We start from the raw sequence: 24,408 nt of genomic DNA, 5'->3' as shown, positions 1-24,408 counted from the left end.
TTCAGTTTTTCCTTCAAGTAATCTCTCTTTTTATTCCTAAGTGTACGACTTGCTTCCCGTATTTCATTGAAATAATTATCTCTATTCTCCACGATTGGATCCAGTAAGAATTTCAATTTTGCCTGTTTCCTTCCATCTACTACAATGGAACAATCTTCATCAAACCATGGTTCCTTTTTCTTAGTTTCATGATAACCTATGCTCTGCTCAGCTGCAATTTTGATATTATCTCGGATATTGTCCCACACACTATTAACATCTAACTCTTCCTCAGCTTCGTCAGCAGTTGCTAAAGCAGCAAACCTATTTGAAATTTCAACCTGATAACGCTGCTTAGTTTCCTCGTCCTTTAATTTCAGAATATTGAATCTACTAATATTAGCTTGTTGCTCTACTCGCTTGGCTACTGATAGTCTTTCTCTTAATTCTCCAATCACCAAATAATGGTCAGAATTACAGTCTGCCTCCCTGAAAGTTCGAATGTCTACTATACTAGTGTGCCTTCTTTTATGTATCAAGATGTGATCTATCTGGTTATGTGTCATTCCGTCTGGAGAAGTCCACGTATATTTATGTATATCCTTATGGGGGAATGTTGTACTCTTGACGATTAAATTTTTTGATGTGGCAAAGTTGACTAACCTAACTCCATTGTCATTACTACTTACGTGTAGGCTCTCTTTTCCAATTGTTGGTTTAAAAATATCCTCCCGTCCTACTTTAGCATTGAAATCCCCCAATAGAACTTTCATGTGATATCTAGATAACTGATCAAAAGTGTGTTCCAATTCCTGAAAGAAGCTATCCTTTATATGGTCGTCTTTCTCTTCTGTAGGAGCATTTACAACTACGATATCGCACCATCTACCCTTAAGTACTAAATACGATAACCTGTCACTGATAAATTCGACCTTTTTTACTGGTGATTTTATTCTTTTATGTACAAAGAATCCTGTTCCTAATTGGTGATTATCATTTCTTCTCCATAATACAATAAGTAATCGCCTATTTGTGATATGCCATTTCCATCTAACCTAACCGCTTGTACTCCCACTAAGTCTATTCTATATCTAGCGAGTTCTTTTGTTACTAATGTTACCTCTCCTGTTCTATAAAGACTAGTTACGTTCCATGTACCAAATCTTATAACCTTTTTCCTTTGCTGTGGTCGTGCCGGAGAATCAGTCCCATTCCGAGGCTTACTTTTAGGTTTCGTAACAAGCTTTTTTTTTACGGTGATAAGTTGTTAGCCCTTCGCCCAACCCCCAAGCTGGAGGACCACCCCTTATCGGCTATCCACGATTGCTTATTAAATATATTCGCAGCTACCCTCCATATCTGGAGGCCGTCTCCTCTATCCGCAACCTGAGGACGCGCCATGCCGTGGTGATAGGGACCCACAATACATGGATTAATAATAATAATAATAATAATAATAATATTAATAATAATACTTAACCTTTTAATGTTTCATGAGTGACACGTAGTATAATGCCGTTCTATGTTGTACAACCGTTTTCCTCGTAATATTTTGTGAACAAATCATACATTTAATATTCTCATTATATTGGCAGCAAAAGAATGCGTCCTTCCATCCTACTTGAAACTTTCGTTTTTGTAGAGGTACATGGTTTCGAGAGAGACATTGCGACGATACGCCACTCGCAGGTCAGAGACAAATACAAACGTAACGGAGTTTTACTCCAGTGAGTGAGTGGGTGGGGGTTGGGGGAAGTAGGAAGCAAGAGAAATACATAGCTATCATTGCGTGCCACAATGTGCTCGCGAGTCACATTTTCGTCACTGCTGACTTACATGATATATCCCTAGACAGAGCTGACGCCATTACGATCTGTTTCTTTCCTTCAGCCTTTTTCTTCACTATGACTGTCCTCTAATCTTCTAACAAAACGCTTTTTTATATTCTCTTACCAGTTTCCCGGCCGTGGCATCACCCACGTTACCCAGCAGGTGAGATGGGCTTTAGAACATTTTTCGTTTATACGTACGTACTTTAGGATGCCATCTTAAACAATCATCTATTACAATTAAATCGATTCTGTGCAATACGGTAATAAGTCGCTTTGTAGAGACTGCACGCAAGAAGAGAGTTCGAACAATGCGTGTTTTAATCTAACCAATTAAAATGCATGAAAAGAGTTCGAACAATGCGTGTTTTAATCTAACCAATTAAAATGCATGATTAATTTCACTTGATCAATGTGATTAGTCCAGCTGTGACTCGTGAAGCAAGAATACTTTTATCGCTGTCGGTGATCGAAAGCACGCGCGACATAGCTTTTATCGAGTCATCAATTCGCTGCTCTCTTGGTGCTCAGGAAAGAAACGATGGTTAAGCACATACTTCGCAAGCTGGGACTGCCTTGCGTTTCTTGGTTAATACAAATACGATGCATTCATCTTTCGTGAAACTTTTCCTGGATTGTCTCGAAATTAATTCCCAAATGGAAATCATGCTACAGGGCTTGCTTAAGCCCTGAGGCAAAGCATTACGCATAACAAGTCTTACAAACAGTATGAGGGAACGGCAAAGGAGACTACGTACATAGAATAGTATGTGCCACTCTTCTGACATCGTCTGAAGGCAGCACTATTGTTAAGTGGTGTAGAGAAACAGCTGTTTGTAGTTCCCTTGGCTACAAGGATGGGCTCTAGCATGACGAAGTTCTGCACATTTTGGCACATAATCCAAATCTCACATTTCTCGAACGATGGATCGGTCGCGGTTGTCACGTGCTTTCGCCACCAAGGTCCCCAGACCTCACTCCCATCAATTTTTGTTTGCGGGAGTGGTTTAAAGGCGAAATGTACAAAAATAAACGAAACATAAGGAACAAATTGGTTGCTCAAATTATGAATAGTGCTGCCCTCATAAAAGAATTACATGATGACCTCAGAAGAGGAAAACTTACTGTTGTCAACAGAGCGGGATGTGTCTTGAACTGTTGGTACCATGCAAAATATATTGGTACCATGCAAATAAGCAATACATGTAATCGTTTAGTCATTTGTATTTCCTTCGTGCCACTTGTAACGCTTGTTATCCGTGACATTCTATCTCCACAACCGTTGAAAATTGGACACATGCTTATATTAATTTTTTTATTCAGAATGGTCCGTACTACCAAACCATAAAATATTTACTATTCCCCCTGAATCATCATTCTTTATGTGTAATTAGTTTTTCGCATAGCTTAGTTAATATAAAATAAGCCTCTATGTACCCTATTGGCGCTGCAGAAACCTTGATCTTTTTTCTGACTGCAACAAGAGAAAATTATCATTCATGTACTTTTTACAGAAGCGATAAAATATTTTTAGATCAATATTGAAATATGAATTTTTTATGTGCAGCTTGGATTTTGCATAAAATCCGAGCCCACGTTGCGAATACCAGCATTTCTATACTGTCTCAAGGTCACTCTTACGACAGGCAGTGTGATGTAAGAGAGATCCCTGTTTCTGAACATAATTTACAGTTCTTTGCTTTCCTTCTGCGTCTGTCAAAACAGGATGTTTCGTTTTATGACAGTGTGATTTAGAAATAATGGCTCCCATGGCTCATTTTGTACTGTTACAAAACGGTACGATTCTGTAACGCAGCGAGACCTGTCTATAGGTAGTCAGCTGATACCTTTTCCTTCAAAGGACCTAGCTGCATTCTCTGTAAAATTTCAACACCATTCGATCAAATTATTTACAGCAGAGAATGCGATGTTATGAGGACTCATACTTGTGGGCAGTTATGACATTTGCACATGCCTCAAGTAAATATTGTTATTCAGTCTCCTGCGAAATTCAGTGATAAATTGCTGTTCTCTAATCCGATATCGCGCTGTGATGTGAGTTCGAATCCCTCTTGCGTTGATTATATAGTTGGTTTCTTCCCAGAGTTTTTTTTCCAACTTAAGGCGAATATCAGGTAAGCTCCTGACGAATTATTCGTCTCATCTCGCCGGAATACCAATTCCACTAATGCTAGATAAGCTTGCAGTTGATACAGCGTCTCTAAATAACCGTAAAACAATCTATTTTTATTGTAAACTTGTAAATAGTCCGTTGAGTATCAACGGAATCTTTGATATAAATCTACAACAGATTTATGATAAAAATATCGGAGCAATATAGCACTCACCTCAAACAGAAAAGACTTCTTTGTAGACAACGTTTCTCGTAAAAACTGTGCTGTGTTTTAAACGATGGCCCTGTTGCTCATTTTGTGTTGCATAATAATTGAAGAGGTTTTCAAAAAAGAATCATAGTCCAAACACCTCTGATTGAGGTTCTGGCTTATGTATATCTATTATCAGGCAGTACTTCTCACTTGACGATATGTGTCAGAGGAAGAACAATAATTGTTTGTATGCATCTGAAATCTGATTAGTAGAATATATAGCTAATCGGCGATTATGCATTGGAGGGGAAAAGGAACTGGCCACTCTACCCCATTATCTCCTGGTCTACTTGCCTCATGAGTGATGCCTTATTGGTGTTACTTATGAGGTTCAAACCTGTCTTCGGACAGTTGACTAAACAACAACAACATAGTCCAAAAAAATGCAAATTTGCTATATTAAGCATGTGGTGAGCGTATTGAACTATGGTCCGTCCCAGGAATCTGTGGAATAGAAGGACGAAACAAGACCTCTGTGCAAATGGTATGTGGGAAGGTTAGTACCGATGACTGCTCTGGGGGGAGGCATTGCTTGAACGAAGCGAGCAATCGCTTGCAGGAGGGGATAATTTCTATCTGAACTCTACTCTACCTTCTACCACGAGCATCTTACTCCCTAGCGGACTCGAGCTGATGCTGCCCGCAATACACTCCGCTCAGAGTGACTCCGCCCCCCATATGCGTTAAGTTACTCCACAGATTCCTGGGACGAACCATAGTTGTTAGTGAAGGAAACACCAGAGTGGAAATTTCCAGTGGTTTTCATAAAAACAACAATAGTCCAAGAACTTTTTTTTTTGTGAAAACAGCCATTGTCCAGGACGATTGTAGGATTTACAAATATCCCATTCATATCATCTTGAAATATTTATCAATACAATTTTAAACTCTAGTAAATTGGCAGTACGCAACAAAAGCCACCTCAGAGAAAAGTACTTTAGCACGTGAATTGTTGTATTAATTATGGAACCATCTTTAGGTGCAGAAGTAATTCCATGGAAGAAAATTACCAACGAAAGGAGAAGAAATAGGATATAATAAGGAAAATGAACATTAAATGAGAGGCATACTTCAGCCACAACACAGTATTTTCTCTCAAAACAACCATTGTTCACGGTTACCTACATTTACACTTGTATTTCTATGAGGAAATTTAAGACATAAATGTATTTTAGTTTTTAAGCTTTCTACAACACCTTTAGAAATAGCATGATGAATTTCATACTTGAAATGCCAACAATATCAATGCCAGATAGTTTCTGTATCTTCTGAAAATGTATGTTTTTGAACTACGGTTGCTTTTCAAAAAAAAAAAAACCCTTCAATTATATTGTTATTGTACCTTGCGATCGTGTTCTTGAAAGAGCCATATATTATTATTGTTATCCAAATATTGAAACCCTGTTTTACCTTTGGTATATTAGGGTTGTAGTTTGTTACATGTGAAATAATACATTATGTAGTGATAATACACAATTTTAAAGAATTAATAGTAGGTGTGAATCATAGTTACAATATAAATACACTAATTAAGAGACAGTAAACAATACTAAATACGTTATGCAATAATTACTTTCAGTTAAAACAAAATGAAATAAAATTAGAAATTATAATCGAAGTTGTAGAGAAATTGCAAGATTATTACATTAATGTGTGATTTTATACATAATTTTAAGCAATATTAATGAGATAATGCACAGAATTGGCGTAGTTACAAATAAAACACCTATTATATAGTTGGTTTGCGATAGTTAAAAAAATAAAAACAAAATTACTTATGGTTACAAACTATATACCTGTCATCAAATACTCAACAATAGTAAAATCTATAATACAAACATAGTTATTGTTGTTATTACTATTATTATGTCCCAAAGATAGACACCTTGTTTTACATAGTGCATTAGGATTTTATAACATCATTAATTTATATACAATTAATAGCTACAGTCTTGCGTGGATGTGGTGTATAAACTCTGTGAATTGTTTGTAACAACATTTTTTCCTAAGAAAATGGTAAAGGGGTGTGGAGTAATTTAAATTGCAGTCCGAGATATGATATCTTAAAAAGTGTCTTTTCCTTTCGAAAACTGGACAGTGAAAAATCAAATGTTCAACAGTCCGATTCTCTTTGCATATGCACAGAGATTCTTCTGCACTTTTGATCCTAAATCTTTCAAAGTAGGAACCGAATTTTCCATGGCCGGTCATAAATTGAGTGTAAAAGAAGTCGGTTGAGAACTGACTGCAACATAGTCTGTCTTGTACATTGGGAAAGAATAATTTCTTGGTCACAGAGCCTTTAACACTAGAGTTCCAGTATGTATTCCACTTGAGTGTAGTTGTGTGCTTGATCTTCTGCTTAATGTACGAAATAGGACAGGTGGAATATTTGTATTCTGAGTTGGTTGAGGCTGCTTGCTTCGCTAATGTATCCGCTCTTTCGTTTCCTTCAGTACCTGTGTGGCCGCGTACCCACATTAAGCAAATACGACATTCAAATTTAAGTATTAGGGATCTAATTTCGACGGCTATGGAATGCAAGTTGTATTTATCGTCAATGGTTTGTAAGGCAGATTGAGAGTCGCTGTGAATACATGAGTCAATCCCGTTGGTAATGCTCCATTTCACTGCTTGCAAGATGGCAAAGAGTTCTGCTTGGAACACGGAGCACATGGGCGCCAGGCGGAACGTGGCAGAGTGGACTTCAGTAGTGTTGTAGTAGATAACAAAAGCACAGCCCACCAAGGTGACGTCGTTCTCCTTTTGCAACCGAGAGCCGTCAGTATAGATGTTGTATTCATGTCGATCTGTACATGTATTTGATGCACGGTGAAAATCTTTCGGATGACCAGTTAATTGAAAATGTGATCTTTTTTCCACCTCAAGATATGATTCTTGTTCTATAAATATCCCATTTCTTTTCACGTTAGAGATTTCAGCTTTAGCCATGGCTGTTAAAAACAATGGTGGTATACACGCGATCACTAGGGCTGCGTCTGTCGATGTGGTTCTGTAAGCCTTCGTGATTCGTAAAATGAATCCACGCTGGATTTGTATTAATTTATTTTGAATCCACTTTTTGTGAAGTATATTTTGAAATGCCGAGACACAGTATAATATCAATGGTTCGAAAGCGCCATGATATATTGTTCGCAATATATCAGGACTAAGACCCCAGGTTGGTCTGGTGGCCCTATGCAAAGCAGATTGAAACTGGTGTGATTTAGTGACTAGTGAATCAATATGTGCCTTAAAAGACATACGTTTGTTGAGAGTGACGCCTAAATACAAGAGTGTCTCTACTATGTCGATATCCTTCATGTCCATCTGTATGTGTGGTAGGTCGTAATTTCTTTTCCTTGTAATCAGCAAGGCTTTTGTCTTAAGAGGGTTGAACTGCAGTTTGTTGTCTTTTCCCCACTTGGGTATGGAAGTCAGCGTTTCATTGGCTTTGTTTTCAATACAGTTTATATTGTCAGCTGTTATTAGGACGAGAGCGTCATCAGCATATGCTATTAATTGACAATCATTTGGCAGATCCATCTGTAGCAGGTCGTCATATAAGATATTCCAAAGCCCTGGACTACAGCAGGAACCCTGGGGACATCCTTTATTAACGTCTTTCATTAGAGTAGTAGTTCCTATCGTGAGTTGTACTTTGCGATTGCTAAAGTAATTTTTGACTAGGTTATATAGGTTTCAGGACAACCATATAGACCTATATATTGTCCATATGTAAATACTGTGTGCGATAAAAAAATGATAGTATGGCCTTGTGACTTGTTTACGATTATGGAGAAAGCAGGAATTATCAGAAACTGTCTTATTTTTAATATGAAGGGTAATTACATCACTTGGAGCTAGATCTATCCGTGATATAACAACCCTCGTATCTTAAAATTTTTGTATCAACATAATTGAAGAACTAACATTCTAAATGTGCTAAGTGCCAATTTTTCAAATTTCATCTTATTCAATATAATGCAGGAACATCTATATAAGAATATCATACTAATTGTCTTTGTCGTAGCTTAACTGTAAGTGACTCATTCGTGCGCCAAAAGACGGTGTTGTAGGTATCTCAACATGCATTTCGCAGTGTGTTTTTCATAAATATCTCATAAAATTGTTTTTGGCTCTTAGCACATTTAGAATATTAGGTCCTCAATTGTTATGAAGGGCAGAGTTATAATTAGTCTATGTGCTGTTACACAATCCAGTGATAGATTTTAAATTTAGAATTAACATTATAATAGTAGAAATTGTTAATTTTTTACAATTGAAGAGGCATTGGCGTTTGTGAGTTTAAAAAATCAAATGCAAAGTAAGATTAAATTGTTTTCACCATTTGTCACAATTTAATTAGCTCTTTTATACTCTCTAGTTACGCAGGAATCAAAATTATGATATTATTTAACTGGAGTGCGTCTTCTAACTCCGTACGTAGATGAAATTATTGGGGATCATCAGTGCGGTTTTAGGCGTAATAGATCGGCTATTGATCAGATTTTTTGTATTCGACAGATAATGGAGAAAAAAATGGGAGTATAAGGGTACAGTACATCAGTTATTCATAGATTTCAAAAAGGCATATGACTCGGTTAAGAGGGAAGTATTATATGATATTCTTATTGAATTTGGTATTCCCAAGAAACTAGTTCGATTAATTAAAATGTGTCTCAGTGAAATATACAGCAGAGTCCGTATAGGTCAGTTTCTATCTGATGCTTTTCCAATTCACTGCGGGCTAAAGCAGGGAGATGCACTATCACCTTAACTTTTTAACTTTGCTTTAGAATATGCCATTAGAAAAGTTCAGGATAACAGGCAGGGTTTTGAATTGAACGGGTTACATCAGCTTCTTGTCTATGCGGATGACGTGAATATGTTAGGAGAAAATCCACAAACGATTAGGGAAAACACGGAAATTTTACTTGAAGCAAGTAAAGCGATCGGTTTGGAAGTAAATCCCGAAAAGACAAAATATATGATTATGTCTCGTGACCAGAATATTGTACGAAATGGAAATATAAAAATTGGAGATTTATCCTTCGAAGGGGTGGAAAAATTCAAATAACTTGGAGCAACAGTAACAAATATAAATGACACTCGGGAGGAAATTAAACGCAGAATAAATATGGGAAATGCGTGTTATTATTCGGTTGAGAAGCTTTTGTCATCTAGTCTGCTGTCAAAAAATCTGAAAGTTAGAATTTATAAAACAGTTATATTACCGGTTGTTGTGTATGGTTGTGAAACTTGGACTCTCACTTTGAGAGAGGAACATAGGTTAAGGGTGTTTGAGAATATGGTGCTTAGGAAAATATTTGGGGCTAAGAGGGATGAAGTTACAGGAGAATGGAGAAAGTTACACAACATAGAACTGCACGCATTGTATTCTTCACCTGACATAATTAGGAACATTAAATCCAGACGTTTGAGATGGGCAGGGCATGTAGCACGTTTGGGCGAATCCAGAAATGCATATAGAGTGTTAGTTGGGAGACCGGAGGGAAAAAGACCTTTGGGGAGGCCGAGATGTAGATGGGAGGATAATATTAAAATGGATTTGAGGGAGGTGGGATATGATAATAGAGACTGGATTAATCTTGCACAGGATAGGGACCGATGGCGGGCTTATGTGAGGGCGGCAATGAACTTTCGGGTTCCTTGAAAGCCATTTGTAAGTAAGTACGGAGTGCGTCTTCGTTTTTTGGTGTTAAAATAATTTGTTTTGATAAATTGCCTTCATCTCTAGAATCAATAATTTCTTCATAAATAGATTCACATCAGTGAGTTTTAAAGTGTCGAGTAATACAGATGTGAGTGTATTTGACAAAAATCTATGCTTGCCCACAGAGTTTAGGTGTTAGGTTTGCTGAAACTTAAATCTGAAAAGTTAGAAATATCTCTGAAGGATCTTGCAGTTACGTTTAGTCAAGAAAAAGTTGTTAAGGAAGATTAAGATAAATTACAGTCTGCAATGGAGAAAGCGATATTTCCCTTAGAAAGACAGAAAATAATTTTATGCATTATTATCTAGCTGCACAAGCATGAAAGTTCTCGAAAAGTTAGGGAAGCATGAGAATGCAGTGATTGTAAACAAATGTTACAACCTGAAGAAAATGTGATCTCCAACCTGTGACAGGAAGAAACTTCTTTCCTACTTCAATGAAGTAAGTAGAAGTGGATTAAATTGTCCTTCCTCTTACTTGATATCTTTCTGGTGTGAAATTTATGAAATCATGCAAGTACTGGTTAGCATGAGTTATGAATTTGGATGTTTAAAATATTAAAATTAGAGGGGTGCAGTGATAACATTAGGAATTCAGATTATTGAAAACTCCAAGTTACATAGGTACATTGTGAATGCAGCTGTGGTGTGCCTTTGTTAAAAATTGTTTAAAAATGTGTGATAGTGTTAAGTAATATTACTTTGGCTTATTAATTACTATACCAAAGTTTTCAATGACAAAAATAAACTACAAAGTCATAGCCAACGAAAGAAAACTACAAACGAACCATAAATCAAAGTGAAAAAGCTCAAGGAATGTAAACTCAGAAGATTTTCGCACTATACTATCCATATTTGTTTTTAGCCTTCTACATGTATGTAAAAGGATTTAACCAGCAGATAATTAATTTTAGTATAATTACATTTTATAATTTGTGATACCTCCTCTTTTAATATGTAGCTTGTTGAAACGCTGTATCTATCTCGATATTGGGGTAGCATTTCGCCGAATCTAGATTTTTATTAATAATGATAATGATTTTACACTTTCAGGTCATGTAGGTTACTCATAAAAATAAAGAGAATAAAAGCAATAATTATTTTTTAGCTCTTCTGAAATGTTTTTAAATTGAGAGTTACGACCTTGTATCTTAATAACAACTTGAAGACAAATACTAGAGCTGCTTACTTAATTACATTTTATAGTACTACTAGAGAAGAGCTTATTTAAAAACACTTGTTCTCATAATATATAAGTACACTTTCGAAACAACCTAGAGTTTCTTATTGAACTAGATTCCATAATACTAATAGAAAAAGATCTATTTCGTAAAAACTTGCTGTGACATATTTAAAAAATAATTTTCCAGTAAATACTAGAGTTGTTTAATGGACTAGATTTCATAATACAACTAGGAAAAGTGACTATTTCACAAAATCGTACACTAATGTGTAGCAGTAATTTCCTGGTAAATACCTGATTTTATAATACAACTGTGTAAGGTAACTATTTCATAAAACTATATTCTGATGTGTAACAGTTATTTCCTGGTAAGTGCTAGAGTTGTTTACCGAACTAGATGTCATAGTACTATTATGGAAGTTGAGTATTTCATAAAAGCATACTTTCACAGTTAGATACTACAGTTTTTACTAAACTAAATTTCATAGCTAAGGTGACTATTTCATTAAATTATACTCTGAAATGTAATATTATTTTTCTGGCAAATACTGGAGTACTTGTTTATTGAACTAGAAGGAATAGGCGTAGTACCGTAATCTGGTATATGTAATAGTAATTTCCTGCTGTACACTAAAGTTGTTTATTGCGCTAGATTTCGAATCACTACTATTGAATGGGCCTATTTCATAAAACCTTACTCTGTTATGAAAATAGATCGAAGGCACGTTATCAAGTGACACAAATCGAAACATTTTCGTCATAATTACAATAAAATCCGTTTCTCACGTTGTAATTAAAGTTAGAAGTAGGAAAATTAGGAAGCGCTCTACATAGATTCCCTCTCCACCGATAGAAAAGCTTATCTGCGACACAAATTATATTAATTTTCATTCTATTAGTTTGTTTGATTAGTTTTCATTAAGATCTGACATTTCTTATTTTTTCACCACATGCACTATTATGAAGTATTTTGAGGGAATAAGCATTTCTACTGCATCACAAGTGTAGTACAGAGAAGAAGACGCTTAAAACGGGCTCTTGTTCTTGACCCTACTATCCGTTTCGAAAGAAACCTAAATCAGGCCACCGAAGTTGATATTGAGAAGAAGTCTATATACTCGTATGAACCTTGTCTGCTCTATCTTTCTCAAAAGTACAACGTCCCTCTTAAACAATGGTCTGTCATTGGTTTGCTGTTTGGCAGTAGAGGTTCGATTATAAAATTCACATGGAATTATCTTAAGGAACTTCACATTCCTTTTGATTATGTAATGTCAGTCCTTATAAATATTATCATGGATTCTCTTCAAATATTACATCATCATCTCTATTTCAATTAATCCACTTATATTTGCCTTCAACAATTAACTTTCTTTTTTCTTTAATGTATCACATCACATTATATTGTACATGTTTATTGTATTCAGGATCCTTGTGTTCACTCAAATTCTTTGAGCTGATGTCTATAATTTAGAAAAATATATTTCAGGAGTTGGTTTTAAATGCATTATATTTATATTTTGAGAATGTACTCTGCTAGAACTCTACAGTTTTGAAAGGCGCGAAATATACATCTTGGAATATGCACTTCTTGCAGGCAGATATAAATTACCTGATTTTTAGACTTCAAATTAAAGGAATTCCGAAATGAGGCAACATAATTGCGTCATGAAAATATACGATGTATAACAATGAAAAAGAATATGTTTGTATAATTTCGCGTATCATTTTGTATAAAACGTTTAATGAACTATGTAATAAATAATATGTTTATTTTAAATATTAAAATTAATGATATCTACTAGAGATCTTTGTCTTCAGTCTGTGTTCTATCGGTAGAGAATTGAAACACAATGGGGACATATTTGAAACGCGTATACCTTCAAACGTCCAATCCTTGTATAATTACGTACTCAAAGACCAAATGAAAGTGTTTTATTATGTTACTACTAAATGCCTTACCGCATTATTTTTCTGTTGTAAATTTAAATTTTTCTTGTCTCTTTTCCTTCATCACGAAACCAAACCTACTTTTCTAGATTTTGTATAGTAACAATCTAGACCAGGCATGTCAATTGATGGCCACAGGAGCAAGCGCACGCTTTAGAGCCCAGGAGAGCCTGAGCGCTTTACAGCGGAAAGGAAAGAGACAGACAAAAGAGGTGGTATATGCCGATTGGTCGAGCTATATTCAGGGATGGCCAGCACTGATTCAATAGATAAAGGGAAGAGAACTTATTAAAACTGTATCCATGCTAATTTTTAGATTTGCCTGAGAAGTATAAGTGCATTATAAGAATGTAAGTTTTAATTTTAATGCTCATTTTTCACAAGTTTGATTTTTTTTATTCAAAAGAAATATTTTCTCAACTTTTCGTATAGAAAAGTGAAATTTTCAGGTATAGGCCTATTTATTTAGTAGCCTTACAGAATGTTTTCGTAAATAAAATATACCGTTTATACGTATTACTGAAGATAGTGTATTGAAAATTTTGAAAATATTCGCATGGAAATTGTTTGTAAGGAAATGAATTAACAAAGCACCTACTGTTACATCATAAGTAAACGATACGTGCCCATGTGTTGTAAAAATGTCAGCTCTATAGCTTCAGCAGGTTTCGAGGAAATAATTTAATATTCTGATGATAGGAAGTTGCTCACAAATATCACCTTAAAAGCATAATGCGATAAGAGTTTTGTTATGTAATATTAGTTACACTTAAAACAGATACAGTACCTAGGTAACTTTGCTTTGTACTGTAATATTGTTTTGATTAGTTTATTGATTACTTCTGTAAGGCTAAAGATACCATCAATATAAATTCCAACTTATCATGTCATACTCAATCTCTTTCTTTGGAATATCACTTTCTTAATGAATGATGTGTTTCATCCACTTAATACAGTATAATATTATACTACTATGGAATTTAAGTGAATATTCCTTCTTAACTCTCTATTATGTTATTAAGATTTAAAACACAAGTGCAATATTAAGAAATCAGTGTTTGTACTTTTGTTTTACAGACAATATAGACAATATTAAACAGAAAGAAGCCATATAAAAATAACGACATAAAATTTCACGTTCCGTTTGAAGTTTGTGCACCACTGTTTTCTTAATCCAACAGTTGCTTATTCATATACGCAACTCTTCCTCTTTCTATACTTAGCGCTTGCTGCCCGCGCACGACGCCAAGGTCAGAAAAATGTGCTTGCTTTGATATCACTGATCTAGACAATGAAGATAGTAAGAAAGTAACGTAAGATATTTGTTAAAATCGCTACATTTATTGTATTTTCGGATGAATCGGGGTTCGGTCTCAGGAGCAACCTATTCCAACTTGGAATTTCGTCATTTCCCAAGCCTCTTTGGGCGAATGTTGGGATAATATCAAGTACAAGGGCCACGATCCGCTTTCTTCCATACCCTACAGTTCTTCATAACATAATTTAATATACCATCTTCTCACCTTCCTAAGCAGGTCGGCTTTCTGTCCAAGAAGTATTACAATTGGCTGAGTGTGCTCCTCTCTACTGAATAATAAAATTTACTCATGTAGTTCTTTTTATCTACTAAAGAAAATGACAAAGATAGTTCTATGAAATATGTCTCTAGTATAAGGAAATGTCCATAAGAGGTATCAGAATATCTCATTCCTGAAAGGAACAAACACAAAATGTCGTGATGAGGGGTTGTGTTGCGAGGCTGTCTATGGTGAGAAGTATCGTGATAAAGGACAGCCTATTTATGTCACATCAGGGTTTCGTTGTCTATAAATAGTTACTTCGCAAGGCGAAATTCCTTTAAATGAGATAACAAGCTCTTCCACGTGTGTGAATATAGACTTACTCATTATTCTAGCAATTACAAGAGCGTAAAAAAGAACAGAAAACTCACTTGAGCATATCCGCAACACACGTTTCTTTAATACGCTGGATAAAATACTTTACAACCTTTCCTACGCCGGGTTTGAATTCTTCATTCTTAATGAAATACTTTAATACTTACTCTGGAAGTTTATACTTAAAATTTCACCTGAACGAAATTCAGAGTTGAATCGTGAATTGCAGAAGCTTCACATGTTCATGTCCATTTGAGTAAATTTTTCAGGAGACACAAAAAACTGAAAAGGTTTTGGTATTTTGAAGTGACTATTTGTTTATTAAGCATAGCAATACGTTCTAGTATTTGACGGTCCACACCTGTGGAGTAACGGTTAGCGCGTCTAGCCGCGAAACCAGGTGGCCCGGGTTCGATTCCCGGTCGGGACAAGTTACCTGGTTGAGTTTTTTCCGGGGTTTTCCCTCAACCCAATATGAGCAAATGCTGGGTAACTTTCGGTGTTGGACCCCGGACTCATTTCACTGGCATTATCACCTTCATCTCATTCAGACGCTAAATAACCTAAGCTGTTGATAAAGCGTCGTAAAATAACCTACTAAAATAAAAAAAATCTGGTATTTGGCATAAACGTATTTTAATTTTTTTCTTTAGTGGGTAATTTCTGGAAAGAAATCTGAATTGCTTGGACATGTGGGGTTTCTGCAATTCACGACTAGTAATAATCATTTTATTATTTTAAAACAATTTTTGGGTGAAGAAGACGGAGAAGAACGATTTTATTATTTTATAAAGATATATGTAAGCCAATAGAAAAAGTAGACAAAAACACATAAATGCAAAATTATGTGAATAGTATATCTAATTCTTCAAACTCATTTAATGCTATAAAAACAAAGATAAATAAACTGAAAATTTGTTTAGTTCTTAAAAATTTCCGCATGCTTGGATTTGTGGTGTTCCTGCAATTCACTGTAACTTCTTGCCGCGGTGAAATGTATCTGAGTACAAACATATGGGATTTCTGGACCACTTGAAAGGCCTATGTATGAATATTACAACCAAATGAAAGTCTGAATTTGAGAAAAATTATAATTTGTGAGGTTTTACAATCCACGAATAAGTTGCGGAAAATATACAATTTTAAATCTTAACAGTCGTAATAAAATTGACGAACATATTAATATGACGATCAAAAGCTCAGTCCATACTCACATATCTGTCCAAAAGTTTTCCATTTAGATTGACACGTTTTTGCCATCTGTCCTTACTCTACAAACTCCTTCAAACAACAAGGCATAAAGAGTTAGACATTTTCATTGTTCTTGAACTACTCAAATATGATTCCTTATGCAACCAAAAACATAGTAGTTCGAGTGCACTGCAAGGGTAAGTCAATAAGTATCCGCACTCTCTCTTTTATAATGTATTACAACAAAAGAAAACTTAAAATTACCTCATTTTTCAATAGAGTCCCCTTGCTTCTCAATGCACATGGCCCATCGTTGCCAAAACAAACAGCTATCTGCAACATTACAATACACGTGATACGCTACCTGCGCCGAGAACATACTGCTCGTAATCCATTTTCTTCAAAAATTTAGATGATATCACAAAACGGATATCACTTTCGAATTTAGAGCATAAAGATACCAAGAATAATGTATTTTTGTCAGCTGCAAATTTCAATATTATACAGTGTTATTTTTCCTTCCTTGGACTCTTGTCACGCAGTACACGACGAAACACTTTGAGCGCTATTACTTAAAAATAATCATCGCACTTAGTAACAGGCGAGTAGGAAGTGAAAAAATATAGTTCTCTCACATGGCAAGCATGGGCTCGCGTTAGATAGCCTATCTGCTTGTGAAGAAAACCGTCAGATATTTTAAAACTTCTGTCGCAGCACCATAAAGTTCGGATCTGGTATTCTTCGACTACCAACTGATTGGTATCACGAAGGTAAGATGAGGTCACCATTTCCGAGACTAAGCAAGAAATCTAAATTTGTATGTTATAGAATGTTGGATGTAGGAAAAATGTTCTGCTCCAGGAATATTTTTAAATTCCAGGAGAGATGTGCGGTAATTTCATGAGAAGGAATAAACAATACATAACTTATACCTTTCAATGACAACAAAACTAAACTTCAACGTGTTCATAATTTGTGTGTACGTTTTGTAAGCAACGTTCGCAAATATGATCATATTAATGTTTGTTCTCACGTTTATGTAAAGCAATGAAAAACTGACTTTGAATATTATTCAGACTTGAAAAATAGTCAGCTGCAATGAATTTTCCGGTCGGGACAAGTTACCTGGTTGAGATTTTTCGGGGGTTTCCTTCAACCCAATATGACCAAATGCTGGGTAACTATCGGTGCTGGACTCCGGAATCATTTCACCTGCATTATCATCTTCATTTCATTCAGACGCTAGATAACCTGAGATGTTGATGCAGCTTTGTAAAATAACCCACTAAAAAACTGATTTTCGGAGAGGACTATCAGAAAATTCTCTGAGGTATCATGTGTCATATAGTAAAACGATTCGTCGTCCTCTCCATTTATTTAGCTATAATTCTTGTCGTATATCAGAATTCCTTTAGTTCAAATTCGGTCGAAAACTATGAGTAATGGGTATTTAAGTGATGATAATATTCGTTGCACAAAGCAAAACAGACATCCTTGTCTCATTAAATAACCTTATCCCTGACGCATAAGCAAACATTCTGATGGGGGCAGATAAAAAAGTTATTTTTTTTTTCATTTCACCATGTTAATAATGTGAAAAGAAGTGCTTATACAAATTTTGGCCACTCAACCGCAATTATGAGGGTCGTAAAAAATAAGTTCGCCAGGGGCCGTTAACAGGAAAAAAATACAATTTCATTGGGAAAATTTTGTTGGAACAGACACAGCAATTGTTCAGCTATTTTTCAACATATTCCTCACCGGAATTGAGACATTGACATATCATGGGATCGACAGAGAGGTGCAGACGGCTGGCTTCTACGAAACAAGGATAGCTACAAAAATTGATCCATGGTATGACAGATGTCTCAATTCCAGTGGGGATATGTTGACAAATAGCGCAACAATTGTTGTATCTGTTTCAATAAATCTTTCCATGCAATTGTGCTTTTTCTGTAAATGGACCCAGAGAAAATCACTTTGTAGACGGTTTCGTAATTGTGGTCGAGTGGCCAAAATTTGTATAAGCATATCTTTTGACATTATTAATATGGTGGAAAAAAATTAACTTTTTTATCTGCCCCTATCAGAATGTTTGCTTGTCAGAGAATTCCAAAGAACTTACCGACCATCTGTTCTTCGTCCCAACACATTCGAGTGGATATTTGTTAACATCGCAATCGTTATTGGAAATGTCTCTGCTGTACAACATTTTTTCAGTCTGCAAAGATCCTTGAAGAATCAGAAAGGAAAGTACAGCATGCTGTCGGACACAACAGACTAACATTTCACCGCTGTGGAGTAACGGTTAGCACGTATGATCGTGAAACTAGGTGGTCCGGGTTCAAATCCTGGTTGGGACAAGTTACCTGGTTGGGGTTTTTCCTCAACCAATAATTCGCATATCTTCATACCAAAGCCTGGGTTAAGTTCACGGCACGGCGTGCTTACTTGTACAAGAACACAGCCGTTCGGCTATCCAACCATTTACAGTGATAAGCACAATAAGCCTCAGGCTGCAGTGTAAGCCTTCGGGTCCTTCCTCCGTAAAAGAGAGAGAGAAAAAAACATGTGCAATGTATTCGTGTCTAAAAGACGGTCGAGCACTCGAAACAGAAAAGAAAACACTATTTGAAAAAGACCTGATATATGAAACGTAAAGAAAGAAATCTATATTTTTAAAATCTGCTATGGAAAATAATCACTATCACAATCGTCATCGCCATGAAGTAGATTATCAATATTTTTGTGCATATCATGGAAGATGTTCTGTTACTTTGTATTTATAGAATAGAATGTAATTAATGACTTATAATATTGGCGTTTATTATTGCAATTTGAATATAATTTTTCTTTATTTCTGTCAGTACTGTTGTTAGTGTCTGTTCTAATGTTTTCTTATTTCGTCTTTTATCATTTTTATATCCTGTAACGAGTCTAAAGAGTTAGTGTGAGCGGTTTCGTTCCGGAGAACATCTCTACAGGACAATCCAAGACCAGGACAATCACTGAAGGTTATCCCGTCAAATTCAATTCAAAGTTGTTGTTCTTGTCCGAGAGAGTAGGAGAGTAGCAATAAGCGAACTTACTTTATTACTGAATGTCAGCCAGGGAAGTATCTACAGTATAAAATTCTCTACAAACACCACAGTATCGCATAGTTTGCTCGCAGTGGGTGCTACACTCTTTATCAGCCAACAGAATCTCAGACGATATCATCAGTACGTGTAATGAGTTCTTGCATCACATTGTTACAGACGACGAGTCCTGGTGCCATCATACAGTATTATTGAACCACACTTTTAGCATGGAATAGAAACATACAGAATCTTATCGCTCTGGAATGCTCAAGTTGCAAAGAAATAGATGGAAAGTCATATTATCGTTTTCTTTTTGGATTATCGAAGTCCATTGCTAGTGGTATTTCTGAAGCGTGGACAAATGATCAATGCCTTGCGCGGTACAGACACTCTCGGGCGTTTTAGACAAAACTTCAAGATTAAACGCCCAGGTCTTAGTCTATTTCACAATTATCTATCATGGGGTGTTAAAAATTTGTGTTGATCACACTGATACTATCTGGTAAACAAAATTACTTTTATTTATTACTAGTGTATGAAATGACACATCACATTCAAAGCAATATTGTTGGGCTAAGATAGAGTAACAAAATTAATGCACGTGTATATTACACATATTTTTAATAAATGTAGTAATGTACTTATATGATTAATAGTTTGTTAGTAAATTACAATTTACAAACGTGGGATAATTTGGGTTTAATTGTAGGTTAAATGGTAACTAGCATAGTTTTCGTTCCAGATCATGTCATGTATTACACAAATTATGGATTGGTGAAAGACAAATAAATATAGGCTACGAAGTGTTTTCTGTCTCTAATTGTAATGAGAGATATTTTAAGTTCACAAAATAATCCTTATCAAAAACGTAAGCATTGACTGAAATATTTTTATCTTGTTACGTCTAATTAAAACGTTTAAATGCCTACCTAACCTCTGCATTCTGTTCTAGGACACATACACTAACCTATTATTGGGATAATTAGATTTGATAAGGACTTTAAAGCGTGTTTTATTTCAGTAATACACATTATACCAAATTTCCACATCTATGGGGTAAATTGAATATAGTTAAACTTAGAGTTATTATTATGATAAGAAGAGGTGAACATGCTTGAAAATGCAATAGAATCATTCTATAAGCTCGCAGTGCTAACATATAAAAAACTGATTGGAAAATTTTATCAACAGTAATCTCACTGGAGGTTTTGATTTATACAGAGAAAATCAAAACTCGAGTGGGATTTAACTGACTGTTACACGATTAGAAGAAAGTACATAAAGTTTAGAAGAAATAAAGTACTCTAATACAATAAAATATTAATTTACTTACTAAAATTCTATTTCACTATTATTAGCTTCACCAATCCGTTTGAACGGAACCGCTATTTTCAGTTGACTGTCTATGCGATGAACAAATGACGCTCGCAAAGTATGTTTCGTAGTAGAATTTGCAGTTTGAAATGTTGGTAAACAAAGAAATAAATGGTAGGGAGATGATAACAACAGAAGAAAGTATATAAAGATTAGAAGAAATAAAGTACTCTAATACAATAAAATAAATATTAATTAACTTACTAAAATTCTATTTTACTACAGTTCCCTTCACCAAAACGTTTGAACGGAGTCGCCATTTTCAGTCAACTATCTATGCAAATGACGATCGCAAAGCATCTTTTATAGTACCGTAAAGAATTTGCAGTTTGAAAAGTTGGTAAACAAAAAACAAATGCTAGGGAAGTGATAAAAACAAACAAATGATAAAAATGAGCAAATGCTAGGAAAATTTTAAAATTGTGCGATAAGCAGGCATGATTGGTTGAAAGACGTCCTTTCGTACAGTTTTATTGGTCAAAAGTAGTATGACGTAGTAAAAGTGTAATAATCATAGTAACAGGCTATGTGTCTCTAAACTTAAAAAAAGGCTGCTTTTATACCCAAATTACCTCAATCCTCTCTATAAAATTCAGGGAGTGAAATATTCTGAAGAAGGATGAGAAGTCCATACGGAAGAATAGAGAAAACTACTGTAGTCAATGGCTTCTTAGTGAACAAGTTTTGGTATCGTGAATTACGTAGGCCTATACATTATAAAATCAGAAACGTGAAGTTACTATTTATTGTTAATATTATTATTGTTAAATTTTTTGTTACGTGAAAATAAAATATATATATACATATATATATATATGTATATATATATTTTATATATATATATATATATATATATATATATATATATATATATATTCAGGATCATTGTACTGTCTCTGTACTTGATGTAACAAGTTTAAAAACTAAACAATATAATTACACTGATTTTCTTCGTTTTAGCCCCACAGATGACGGGCTGGGTCCTGCCTGGAAGTTCTGGCGTAGAAGAAGGTTTATAGTGGCGTGCCTGGCTTTCTTCGGTTTCTTTAACGTTTACGCCCTTCGCGTGAACCTAAGCGTCGCCGTGGTTGCCATGACAGCCTTCAAAAACGTGACTCTGGAGAACGGCACCGTCGCCACTGTAAGTGACTGTTTCATCCGATTACTTCATTGTTTAACAGCCTGCATGTGAAAAGTTCAGTAGTCAGTTCTGAAGGCTAGCAAAGACCATTGATCACCGTGATTTGGAACCCATAATTGTAGAATGTGTGAGCAAAATAAAATAATAACAATTTTTTTTTAAACTTCAACTCCTTTTAATGTACAAAATATAGTAAAGTTTCGGAAATCGTACTTGCTTCTAAATCACATTGCTGTGAGTGAAGATTCAACTTTATTCTTGTAGGCATATCAGTCTGTTATATTCTTTGAGCACCTACTGAAGAATAGAGCAATGATACCTCAGTTCTCTAAACACATTTGATGGGTTAGGAGTATTATAATTTGACGTGTATGGAAATTCGTGATGTCATCATTTTAATCATATTTTGCAGTCGAATTACATAAGAGGTAAGATGAAAATACTAGTTCACATACTTCTTAATGGCTATGATACTGCTACAATTAAAATGGTAAGATTTAAAGTTTTTTCGCTTGTTTCTGTTAGATAATAAAGTTTACAAAATGAAGCAGTCATCTTAGTTATATTATCCTGACGTCACCAATATCGCACCGGTTCTTATTTCATACCACTTTGTAAAACGTGCAACCATTGTACGGAAGCTCAGCAGCATCAAAGGTAATATCCTCTTGATTCCTGAGACATTCGTTGTTTTATTTTTAAATAACAGTATAATTCTACACCCAAAAAAGTCACCGACATGAGGAAAAATGCTGAAAAAATTCTGCAGGTTACAGTTAGGGCACAAACGAAGGTATATAATACTATATTTTGAATCTTTGCGTATATATCTTATGTCATAATCATGTATGAAGTATGGTATAGTATACTATACTCTCATGATTCAGGAGGATATGTTTGAGGGGTCCAAAGTACAAAGGGTATAAGTGTAATTTTCAAAATATTTTAGTTAAGAATAGGAGAGTGAATCTAGAATTCCCTTCTATTCAGTGCATTAAGAATAGGCCTATGTGTGAAACTCAAAAGGTGCTGCATTATAGAGGTCTAAACAAAAACTATTTCACCAGTCAACTCTTTGGTTTGGAACACAAGGGATATGTTGCAGTTACATTTCATTGTACTCTATTTTTACCATTAGGATGTCACATGATTGTAGTTTGTTTCGACCTACAAAAAGAAAAAGCTTTCAACGCCAGTTTCGAGCTGTTTTAAAGCTTAATTTGCTCTGTATTAATGAACTTATGCTTATTTGGGATAAAAGTCAAACGAAAGAAAATGCAAAGAAATGCTTCCTGCCCGCTGAAATTCGTTACGTCCTTTCCAAGCAATGTCACTCTCATATCTGCATTTAGCGACAATAAAGGGGGACAAAAGAAGATCCATTTCATTGACAAATTCTAGCTCTATTTTATCCGTAACACAAATAATCGGGCTGTAAATCATAAATTCATAATTTCTGTAATTCATTCAGCGAATGCGATGAGATTTTTGGAATAATATACCATTCTTCCTGATCTTTTGAAGGAATAATATTATATATATATATATATATATATATATATATAGTAAAATGCTAAGAAAAATAGTGACTGGAAGGTGTTTGTTCTGGAACACGTAGTGTGTGTATTTACTGCAAGTCCGAAGTAAAATGACGTTTTATAGCACTTTGGTACTCCTACTAAAACAGAACACTCACATGTTCTGCTGAAGTGGTGACCATTGCAATTAATTCATAATTAAAATCTTTGGATGAATGAGACCCTCGAGTGTTGTAGTGTTATCTATCTCATGAATATACACTACAGGCATCAATAATACGTTGCTGTATGTCCTCTACCGGTGGTGTTGGAACATTTCAATAAACAGTATCCTTGACAGCTCCCCAAAGAAAAGTATAGTGGCGTAAAGTCAGGGGAACGTGCAAGCCAACTAACCGGTTTATCACGTCCAATCCACTTACTATGCTATTTCCGATCTAGAACACGACGGGCTCTTAAGGAATTATGTGCAAGGCATCCATCATACTCATATCACATCAGATAACCTTAAGGGCACTCGTAAGGCCTTCAAAAGATCAAGAAGAATGGTTCTTAAGCATCTGGCATATCATCTGCCAATTAGGACATCTTTTTATGAAATAAAGCCCAACAATGGTATTACGATGATACAAAGTGCCATTTTACTTCGAACTTGCAGTAGGAGTAAGTTCGTACACTATAAGTTCCATATTTTTTGCACCTCTCAGTGTTTTGTTTATCAGAATGGTATACTGTGATACCTTTTTGAACAGATCTTGGAAATGTTAAATGATTCATCAAATAAAAAGTACAGAGTGCCATTAAATATGAAGTCATTACTCGTATTTCCTAAATGAGCTGGGGCACAAAAAAGATGATATATTCATAGTATTAGTCCCCTATTGCACTTAAAGAACTTTTGTTTTAAACATTTTTTCATGTGCCGCCTGAGAAGAATAATTATTTTGGGTGATCAAGATAAATGGGACACACTGTATGTTTCAAAGACTTTGACGTTTTCATACTTGTAAAATTGTTTGAATTTAGATTGTAGTGTATTTTGTAATTTACAATTTTTTTATATTTTAGTTTGTACCCTTATTTAATCTGCAAAATAGTTTGGAACATAAGAGGTACAAGTACAA

The 24,408-nt window shown here is 35.1% G+C and overlaps 1 protein-coding gene across 2 annotated transcripts in view; it reads left to right on the top strand.

Moving 5' to 3' along the window:
• The window catches only part of LOC138694442 (sialin-like), a 94,077-nt gene that overhangs the window by 13,470 nt on the left and 56,199 nt on the right, over window positions 1–24,408 (top strand). For both annotated transcript variants that reach the window (XM_069818152.1, XM_069818151.1), the window contains exon 2: window positions 21,566–21,746. In XM_069818152.1, the coding sequence (XP_069674253.1) occupies window positions 21,566–21,746 (181 nt within the window). The remainder of the gene's footprint in view (window positions 1–21,565; window positions 21,747–24,408) is intronic.

This window comes from Periplaneta americana, chromosome 2 (genome assembly GCF_040183065.1).
Source record: "Periplaneta americana isolate PAMFEO1 chromosome 2, P.americana_PAMFEO1_priV1, whole genome shotgun sequence".
NCBI lineage: Eukaryota > Metazoa > Arthropoda > Insecta > Blattodea > Blattidae > Periplaneta > Periplaneta americana.
This window is presented reverse-complemented; position numbering and strand designations above follow the sequence as displayed.